This window comes from Aythya ferina (genome assembly GCF_964211825.1).
Source record: "Aythya ferina genome assembly, chromosome: 2".
Lineage (NCBI taxonomy): Eukaryota > Metazoa > Chordata > Aves > Anseriformes > Anatidae > Aythya > Aythya ferina.
In genome coordinates, this window is record NC_140297.1 from 17511821 (window position 1) to 17522545 (window position 10725).

Genomic DNA, 10725 nt, shown 5'->3' on the forward strand with positions numbered 1-10725 from the left:
CTGCACTCACTAAACCTTGTTTCCAAGTCCTTTATTTATTCGGTTCTCGTTCCTGTTTTGTAAACTTGTTTACCACAAGAGGAAGCACAGTAAGAAGCACATCAGCAGGTTATATGCTGTGCTCCCGGGCAGAATACTACTGCTGAAGGAACAAGGGCAGCAGACTGGGGGGAAAAAATGGCCAAGAGGAGGAAGTCTAAAGGATGAAGTGTAGGTTGCAGGATCGCTGATAGCGATTGGCGGCTGCCTGCAGGCTCCTCTGTTGCCATGAGCAGAGCGGGCTTATCCTGCAGCCAAGGGGGTTGTGCAGCACAACACAGCCTGAAGGTCAGGCTGGGCGTTCAGTGTAGCAGCGTACAGGGCGCTTGAGGCACCAGATCCCAAACACCAACCCCACAGTGACCCGTAGCCTCAGCTCCGCACTCTGCCTGAACTTCCCTCAGACAACATGCCAGCCCAACGGCTGCTCGTTGCCTGCCCAACGCCTCCCCTCCTGCTCTCCACACTCCTCCACCCCTCATTGAGCTCCTGGTCTCCGTGACCACAGGCGCAGAGGGACCCGGGCGGGGCACCCGCGGCCTCCCCACAGCGCCTCAGACGGGCAGGGCCCCGCCCGCCGCGCCGAGGAGGGCGGAGGCAGGGCCGGGGCAGGCGGGGAGGGCGCCGCGGGCCGGGAGCCGCTCAGAGCCGCGGTGCCGGCGGTGAGGAGCGAGCAGCCGGGGCGGGATGGGGCAGCGGCGGCCCCACGAGGAGCGCTGCTCCTGGAGCAACACCGACTGCCTGGAGCGGCCCCTCAAGCGCCTCTTCGAAGGGCTGGGCCGCGCCGTGGCCGCCTGCCCCTGGCCCTTCGCCTTGCTGCCGCTGCTGGTGTCGGGCGGGCTGGGCTCCGGCTTCATCTTCCTGCCCGGGCTGCAGGAGAACGACATCGAGGGGCAGTTCACCCCGACGGGCGGCCCCGCCAAGGCGGAGCGAGAATTGGTGCGGCTGCACTTCCCCACCAACGACTCGCGCTTCTTCGCCCAGCGCCTGGCCACCGAGGGCTCCTACGCCGCCCTGATCGCCGTGGCGAAGCAGAACGGCTCGGTGCTGAGCCCCGAGGCGAGGCAGGAGCTGATGGAGCTGAACGGGGCGGTGCAAAACCTGAGCGACGCCGACAGCTACAGGCTGCACTGCGCCTCCCTCCTGGGCTCCTGCGTCCCCCCAAACCCCCTGGTGCCACTGCTGGACAGCCACCTGCTGGGCTCGCTGCGCTACCCCACCAATGACAGCGGCTTCTTCCTGGGCACCACGCTGGGCGGCGTGAGGACGAACGGCAGCGGCTACGTGGAGTCGGCCCGGGCCATGAAGCTGCTGTACTACCTGCGGGAGGACGGCGACGAGGCCGAGAAGAGCCGCGAGTGGCTGGAGACCTTCCTGAGGGAATTCCCCGGGGTGCTGGCCCGCTTGGATCTGAAGACCGTGAGGGTGAGGCGGTGGGGCTGGGGGTGGCCGGCGGCTGGGGTCGTGTCGGCAGGGAGAGCGCTGGTAATTCACCTTGCTTCGTCTTGTTTCCACGGCAGGTGACTTACTTCACCTCGCTGTCCAGGCAGCAGGAGTTCGAAGGAAACACCAAGAGCGTGATCCCGCTCTTTTCCGTAACTTACTTCCTGACGATAACCTTTTCGATCGTCTCCTGCCTCAGGTAAGATAGCTGTGATCTGCGGGCGGCGGCTTTCACTCTTTTCGTTTGCTTTCTCCTCCTTCTGTTGAGGGAATGAGAATGATTCTGTTCTTGAACGAAGTAATTCTTGAAGATCATGTGAAATTTAACAGTAGGCAAAAAGGATTTGTTTGCTGTTTCTCTCCAATTTGCATGTATTAGCCATCTCTGTAAGTGGGGTTCGTGCGGAGTCCCAAACATGTACTTGAGCTAGCATTTAGTTCAGACCTACGCACCCCGAATGCTAATATCCATTAGCGTGTTCTTTGAAGCCATCAATCATTTACATAGTCCCCATCTCACAAGAATCACTTTCATTAATGTTATATCTGTGTATGGTATGTTTTCCGTGTGTTGCAACTGTTCCAGCTGCAGCAAACCTGTGCTCCTTAGGAGGTTGAAAGTGCTGTAACTTCCACACAAAAGCACTATGCCAAAGTAAACACTTTGGATTAAGAAAATGATTCGGCACAGACGCCAGGTTCTACTTTCCCCTGTGCGTAAGGGAGCCAGGAGCCTGCTCTAGCAGCCTGTGCAGCAGCTCAGTTCTGCACCAGCACTTCTCCTGGGTCAAACCTAGCAGCCCAGCTTGGCATACATAGGGGAGACATTGACAGAAAGGATGCATAAAAATCAAGCCAAGAAGTCATCCTACTGGACAGGGAAAGACTAAATGGTTTTATTGCTAAGGTTATTTTGCCACTTTCTGGGTTGCATTCATAGTTTCAACCCTCATCCTGCCCACAAGATGCTAAATATTTGCAAAGATAAGTTCAAAAATGGGAGGAAGACAGGGAGGGAGGAAGAAGTATATCGGGTTAAGATCTGTTTGCATGTTTTTTCTGCCACCTTCTCAGTTATGGTACAGATCAATCATCACTAACTTCACAGATTGCTGCAAGTCTGTGTAGGTCTTTAAGCGTTGTGCTTTCTCAGAGAGCCCTGAGCTTTACCTGCTTTCACAAAGAACTTGGTCTGCCCTTTCTTTGCTCCTGAAGGAGGTGAGCCAGGCTACGTTTGACAGTCATACGGCAGTGTTTGTGTGCTGTGCTTGAGGAATAAAGTTCTACTCAGAGGGTGGGCTTAATAGATTAGTGCTTGCATTACACTTTGTGCTAATTAGGCTATACAATTTCTGTGTATCAGCTGTCTCATGCCCTGTCATTTGAGGGTGCAGCCAGAACCAGGGTGGTTCCACCAACACTCATCCACCCATACACCCCCTGGGATTTTCTCTGTACAGCGTTAAACAACCTCACAAGAGTTAGGCAGCTGTGCTATGCTGCTGATACTAGAGTATGGTAGGAGGTTTCAGCCATACACAATTCCAGCCTCAACATCTTTTTAGGTATATAAAAATCATGGTGTAGCCCACAAAAATACAACCAGAATAGGATATGGTAACTTATCAGACTCTTCTTGCTATGGAAGTGAGAGGTTCTCTTAAAGTTCAGAAATGGTCTACAGCCTGGAAAATATTCCTGATTTGGGACAAGGCAACTCTGCCCTTTCAGTGCGGTGTGAAGTCTCCCAGTGGAAATGTTTCATGGGGAATCTTCAAGCAAGCTGTTGGGGGCATCTTGGCAAATGGCTGCTTGCCAGTCTGTCTGCTAGAAGGCTTCTCTACATGGTTGTTACTGCCCAGGAGTTGCTTTCATATTATGCTGATGCTAACCCTAAGAATCTGTATAAAAGGACAGAGCTTCCAAAAGTTAATGATGTTTTTGATCACCTTAAATCTAGACCCTCCCTAGTAGAGTGTACGTATTTTCATTTTACCAGTCCACTTGTTATTGATACACAGATCAGTACACATATTTACTCTCAGATCTATTTCTATATAACTGGCCAGCAGTAATAACGTATTTAGCACCTGCTGTATAAATTAATCTTGTCTAACGCTGACGCTTGAGAGCTCTCCTAGCAAACGGCAGCTTTCATCAAGTTCTCTTCATGGACAAGATACCATCTGTATCTCTGTAGAATACTCGTCTTGGTGAAATATTTGACGTGTAACTAAGATATTCTTTAAAATATTTTCAGACTGAGCTGTATAAGAAATAATGTCTGGCTTGCATGCTGCGGAGTGGTTTCTGCCGGGCTAGCTGTATTAAGCAGCTTTGGATTGTTGATGTACTGTGGAGTGCCATTTGTGGTCACTGTAGCAAATGCACCGTTTCTTATTCTGGGTAAGTAGAAAAAGTGTGTTGGGTTCAGATTCAAAGGAAAAAGTTGGAGTTAAACCAACTTAATGGCATTTCTCTTTTATGAAATGAGTATCAGATCGTACGCAGTTCAGTCGTGCTGTGAGGAGAGGAGATGCAGCTTCCCCTGACCTTCAGGGGGGCTCAGTATGCCCACGCTGTGAGGCAGAGGTTGTGCTCTGGCAGAAGGGCTGCTTTCACAAAAAATAGCGCCTACCCTAGTTTTGCTGCTCCAGCTTGACAAGTGTAAAGGGTGGGCTAGTAAGGTTAGTGCTTCTGGCATTATTCTAGGGTCACTGCTAAGTTAGCCATGCTGACTGACCATTTATTCAACTAGTGCTTGGAGTCCAGAGCTCCTGCTTCAGCTGAGCTCAACGGGGCTCCATCACTGCCTTCCTTCCTATGACACCCTCCTGTTTTCTGCAGGTGTATTATAACCATTTATGTAAATTATTAGTTGCAGATAATACTTAGCCTACCCCAAAACAGTTTGTTGCTAGTACTGTTCTCTGGGACTGCTGAATGTGCTAGCAATTTATGCAGGTACAGAGGTCTTTCCAAAACCAGCCACCCCTCAATCACTGCACCTCCTGTTGCAGTACAGCGAGAGCTCCCTACCTGGATACTTTTAATCACTTTCTACATGTAGGTAGCTCAGCAGTGAGCACCATGGAACGTATGTCCTGGCTGAACTAGCAGTGACTTAGGCTAGTACATGTAGTGTGAGGTGAGTATGGGAAACAAGTTACCGTAAGGTTTTGTATCCTATAGTAAGAGTGTAGTCTTTGGTCGGATACAGTTGGGTCTGCATATAGCTTAAGCACTGAGCAGGGCTGTCTGCAATTTCCAAGATGTTCATTTTGTTTTCACGAGATGTGAAATTTCCTGTTCAACCAAATGACTCTGAACAGTCTCGGGATAGAAAATTGAAGCGATGCCTCATTCTGTTGCACCGAGGAAGTTACTGAATATCATTGTAGCACGGTCTGAGAGATCCTACCTTTCAAATACCTCTGGGTAACATTACTGCAGATAAATTACAGCTTTTAAAATCCTTATCTAGTCACCTGTTAATTAATGACAAATTAATGTGATGTTTTCTTGGTCTTAACCATGTGCTGAGGAAAACACATGGAACTCCCAAGTTAATGGAGGCTGGAGGCTGTACTGGATGTCTAATGCAAATGCTCTTTAGGAGACAGGTAGTTTCTTTGTTGCCTTCATTGCTCAGATGCATTTGGTATTTGCATTTTTTTTTGCTCACCAAATACAAAGGCTCTAAACTTAACAAGAGCTCTTTTGTATTCCTGAGAAAGGGCTTACATCACTCTTCTTCAGAACTGTATAAGCAACGTGATGAATTTGGCTCCCTTTGGAGTTATGACCCTTAGTTTGGAATAGTGACAAATGACCCTTACTTTAAAAGAACTGCTTTCAAACCTGGCTTCCAGAAACTATGTGGCTCAACACTCAACACCATTCAGTACTAGCTTCTGGCTTGCTGCTTACCATGTTCTGGGTGTCTAGCTGATGCTGAGAGATTTAGGAGCCAGTCCCAAGTGTTTAAAAGTCACAAGCCTAGTTAAAAATCATGAGACTTTTCTAAAACAAAATTTCAAATTTCTGTTTGTTTGTTTTGTTTTGTGTTGTTTTTTGCTTTTTTTTTTTTGGTTGTTGTTGTTGTTTTTTGTTTTTTTTGTTTTAGTTTGTGGTTTTACACAGCCACTTGTTTTTAGGGTCTATTTGGGTTATGTTTCAATCTTTCTGTCACAGTGTCAAAAGTATACATAGGCACAGGTGGGAGGGCTGAACACCGAGATTGCTATTTAATTACTATATGCCAGAAGCTGCTTTTTTGAAGGAATCTATTTCATCAGAATAAGAAGTTGGGGCTTAGAGGGAACTTGGTGAGGGCACACTCCCTGCTGCAAGGTAGGATCTAAGTAAACCACTCCTGCCAAATGTTTTTGAGAACTTACTGAAAATTAAACAGGAAGGTGTTTCTGACAATTATCTCAATAACTTTTGAGGTGTCCCTGATAGCATTAAGTCGATCATTCCTTGTCCTTTCATATATATCAAAGGTAATTGATTTCTTTTTTACAGTCCTTTATTAATTTGCGGACTGTTATCATGCTGCTTTCTAACAGGGTGATTTAAGCGTGCAAAGAGAATAATATCAAAGAGGCGATACAGCCCCAGCACACCTCTTTCCTGGACACTATCTTGCTCAGAGCAGAGAGATCTGATTTTTTTTTTAAAGCCAGACATAGTAGGGAACTCCACGTTTGGTTTATCTAAATACACCAGCTGTTACATTCAGCTGTACCATACTTTGCAGAATGCAGTTTCTAGGAGAGGTTCAGGGAAGATCAAAGTACTTTCAGCCACCTGCCTCTAAGCTGCCTTTGTTCATGAACTGGCACTTGTCCGTTTGTCTTTCTTGCTAATGTGTTCTTGCCATCCTTGGCTCATTATGCTCCTCTCTGCTTATTGTCTACCCCACCATTTCCTATCCTTCTTCCCTCCACTTAGATCTGTTTCTACCACTTAACCAGTTACTCTCCATGTTCTATTCATGCAGTCTCTTTGGGCTTTTTTTTTTTTTCCTCTCAAGTGGAGTGCTTTGTTCATTGACTTGCTGGAATTCTAAAAGCAATTAAATATTTTGCCAGTTTAACAAACTTGCTGTGTACTCTTCATACCTCTTGAAGTGCTTGGTATATTTTCCATCTCCTAACTGTCTGCTGAAGATAGGGCAAGAAAATATTGGTCTAATTTGTTGCAGTGGTGACGAAGAGATTCCAGGGGCAGTAGGAGATGCTTCTATTGATAAGGGCAGTGAAGCATCAGAATAAGCAATGTATTTCAATCATATTTAAAGCGATGTATATAGTACTTTACATCGGTGGGCACATGGACAACAGACACAAAACACTAAGAGTGCTCAGTCCTTCAGCACAGCAGGGTGAGGGATCAACAGTCCATGCAGTCACTATGAGTTTTTGAAAAGTAACAGAGCCATCTGCATACAAAGGATGTGTTTTCCTATACCTTTAACTTGCATCAGCGCTAAAGCAATGCTAGTAGCCCACTTTCTTTTATTATTTTGATTTCATGTAGCCTTAAAGGCTGTTCATGTTGTGCTTTTGCTGGGTGTCAGAGGAAGCTGCCTTGTGCAATGCGGGGTTAACTCTTTTTCTTGCAGGTGTTGGTGTCGATGACATGTTCATCATGATCGCTTCCTGGGAACAAAGTGCAAGTAAGACGGACACTAAATCTCGTCTGGCCGACACCTACAGCGAAGCAGCCCTGTCTGTGACAGTCACCACTGTCACAGATGTCTTGGCCTTCTTCATTGGCACCTGGACTACTTTTCCTTCCGTGCAATCATTCTGCCTCTACACCGGCACTGCTTTTGTCTTCTGCTATATATATACCATGACCTTCTTTGGGGCAATTATTGTTCTGAATGATAAGAGGGAGCAAGGAAACCGACACTGGTTAACCTGTATGCCAGTGGAGCAAGGAAGGACGTCCTGCTTCTATAACGCATGTTGTATAGGCAGCTGTTCTAGCGACTCATCTCAGCTTCAGACCAATGAGACAGTCAGTGAACATCCAATGAGCCTATTCTTTAAAAAGTATTATGGGCCTTTCTTGACAGTTAAATGGACCAAGCTACTTGTGGTGTTGCTGTATGGAGCATATCTGGGTGGCAGTATTTATGGGTGTACTCAAATAAGGGAGGGCATAGATCTTCGAAATCTGGCTAGTGATGACTCTTACGTTATTCCGTACTATGACGATGATGAAACATACTTCTCAGAATATGGACCTAGGGTCATGGTTATTATTAATGGGAATGTAAGTTACTGGGAAGAGCCTGTTCGTGAAAAGATTGAGACATGCCTACAGGATATAGAGAACATTTCGTATGTAGATAAGAACCTCACAGAGTCATGGCTGAGAGTATACACAGCACTTGCTAAAGGTCTTTCCATAAATATTAGCAATAAGGATGTTTTCATGAATAATTTAAATATTCTGTTCAACTATACCAGTTTTGAGTTGGATATTAACAAGACTCACAATGAAATAACAGCCTCACGTTTCTTCGTCCAGACAGTGAATGTTACGTCAGCTGTCGATGAGAAAAATCTTTTAAATCAGTTAAGAGCCAAAGCCGAGGAATGCAGAATTCCCCTAAAGGTGTACCACCCAGCATTCATATACTACGACCAATACCTGGTCATAGTGCAGAACACCATTCAGAATGTTCTCATTGCTGCTGGGGCAATGCTCCTTGTCTCTCTTTTCCTCATTCCCAACCCGCTGTGTAGCGTGTGGGTGACCTTTGCTATAGCTTCTGTTATAGTCGGTGTCACTGGTTTCATGACATTTTGGGATGTCAACCTGGATTCCATATCCATGATCAACCTGGTCATTTGTATAGGATTTTCGGTAGATTTTTCTGCTCATATTTCCTATGCCTTTGTTACGAGTAAAGAGTCATCGGCAAACAAAAAAGCGATAGGAGCTCTGCACCAGCTAGGTTACCCAGTACTACAAGGTGCAATTTCTACTGTATTAGGAGTGGTTGTCCTGGCTGCAGCAAAAACCTACATCTTTAGAACGTTTTTCAAGATTATGTTTCTCGTTATTTTGTTTGGGGCTGTTCATGGTCTTTTTTTCATTCCAGTATTTTTAACCTTTTTTGGATACTTTGGCACGCCTAAAATTCAAGAGATTAGATATAGAAATAATAAAGACTGTCCATGAGTTAAACATAAAATATTATATTATATATTTGTTACATGTAGATTAAAGTGCAGTGGCTTTCAGGGAATATAAGAAATGAAGGATGGAACAATGCAACAGAGAAGCAAAGGCTTAAGAAAAGCCAAGCAGCAAGTAACAGAAGGTATGAAAGTGCACAGAACAGATGTACATTTCCTCTATTTTTGTGTGCTTGACTTTGTAACCTTGATGTTGTTAAACCTTTTTTTTTTGTGAATTGTTTACTGAATATATTGAAATTAAATTATTATAAACACTGAATATTGTCCCAGCTTCATGGACTATGTTACAGTTTTGTCAGTAGACGTACACAGGGGGCAACAACTAATTGTTTGCATCTTCTGGCTGTTTACCTTGATGCTGTCACTCAGCCCAACACTGAGCCAATTTTCCCCAAGAGACTTAAGACTGCTCGGGCTCCTAACACAGCACAAGAAACCCTAAGGGAAGACAAACTGACAGGTTTCGTTTTCACGTGCATCTTTTCTTGCTGTGCATTCTTGCTTGGATTAAACAACATGTAGCTTGAAAAAGATTAGTTTGTTGGCTGCATTTTCTGAAGGGATTATTGTAGGTGACTGAACTTCTGTGGTCTAGCCGTAGTGCTAGATGGCATGCCAGTGGCACGCCAGGGCTAGAATTTGCTAGAAAGAATCACACCGTGGTTGAGGGCAAAATAAAAGCAACGCAGCCGGTCTGTTCTAAAACTAAATACACAAATTCTTACTGTGTTTGTCTGTGACAACCCAGCCTTTGATGCATCAACAGAACAGAGGAGTTGCACAGAAGTGTGAGTTAATAATGTGAGTTAATAATAAATGGTGTTTAACCTGCAGGGATGAAACACCGAATGAAGAGCCAGCATGTAATTTGTCACCAATTTAGTGAGCTACCTGTCAGAAACAACTGAATAATGGCAACTGGTATTTGTAATTTAGGGAAAAAAATCTGAGAGGTATAAAACCACTCAGTCCAAACATACAGCTGTGGAGTGGTTCTGAAAACTGTGGCAAGGGTGACAAAGCCTTGTTCCATCTGGATTTGTGACCCATTTCAGAGACCCCGTAGAGCAGAATCCCCTTTCCTTCATAATGCATGCTGGTGGGGACAGCAGACTGGAAGTCACATCACACAGACACTCTCAGTTAATTTCCAGTACAAACTGAAAAAGTCCTGGCAGTCTGGCAAAGTTCCCCAGTGACATGAAAAGGGGAAATATCACTCCCATTCTTAAAAAGGGCAGAAGGACAGACCCAGGGAACCACAGACAGGTGAGCCTCACCTCTGTGCCTGGGAAGATCATGGAACAGATCCTCCTGGAAGCGATGGTAAGGCAAAATGAAGACAGGTAGGTGACTCGAGACAGCCAGCGTGGCTTCACCAATTGTGCGTGGCTCATCTAGTGGCCTGCTACGCTGGAGTGACTGCATCAGTGCACGTGGACATCAACTGTTTAATATCCTCATTAACATCGGTGGTGGGATTGAGCGCACCCTTGGCAAGGCTGCAGAGGGCACCAAGCTGAGTGCTGCAGGTGGTACTCGAGGTAAGGGGTGCCATCCAAAGGGACCTGGGCCAGCTGAGAAGCGGAGCCATGTGAACCTCATGAAGCTCAACGAGGCCATGCACAAAGTGCTGGGTCAGGGCAAGCCCAAGCATCAGAACAGACTGGGGAGTGAGTGGACTGAGAGCAGCCACGTGGAGGACTTGGAGGTACGGGTCAATGAAAAACCTGGACACAAGCTGGCAACACATGCTCAAAGCCCAAAAAGCCCCAATCATATGTGGGGCTACATCAAAAGAAGCACAGCCAGGAGTCACAGGAGGCTTCTCTTGCTCTGCTCCACTCCCATGAGACCCCAGACCAATAATTCCTATCCAAGTCCCATTACTGAAGCACGTATTGAAAAAGAGGTTTGAATTTCTAGGGAGAATGTTCCCTAGAAATATCATTAGAGAGTGAAATTTTGCCATAACTATTAAATTTATTTACAGGTTCAAATGTTTTATAATACCTTAGTT

At 45.9% G+C, this 10725-nt stretch overlaps 1 protein-coding gene across 1 annotated transcript; it reads left to right on the forward strand.

Moving 5' to 3' along the window:
• Nucleotides 1-673: 673 nt before the first annotated feature.
• PTCHD3 (patched domain containing 3) lies at nucleotides 674-8964 on the forward strand. Its single transcript, XM_084509685.1, has 4 exons — nucleotides 674-1464; nucleotides 1560-1681; nucleotides 3743-3888; nucleotides 7112-8964. The coding sequence occupies exons 1-4, from the start codon at nucleotides 727-729 to the stop codon at nucleotides 8683-8685; spliced, it is 2580 nt and encodes an 859-aa protein (XP_084365811.1). The 5' UTR covers nucleotides 674-726; the 3' UTR covers nucleotides 8686-8964.
• The last annotated feature ends 1761 nt before the right edge of the window (nucleotides 8965-10725 follow it).

Bases quoted from the DNA above. Each gene is read 5' to 3' on its own strand.
- PTCHD3 (XM_084509685.1), top strand. From the start codon at position 727: ATGGGGCAGCGGCGGCCCCACGAGGAGCGCTGCTCCTGGAGCAACACC. The intron at 1,682-3,742 runs GTAAGATAGCTG...AAATATTTTCAG, and splicing joins TCGATCGTCTCCTGCCTCAG to ACTGAGCTGTATAAGAAATA. The intron at 3,889-7,111 runs GTAAGTAGAAAA...TTTTTCTTGCAG, and splicing joins TGCACCGTTTCTTATTCTGG to GTGTTGGTGTCGATGACATG.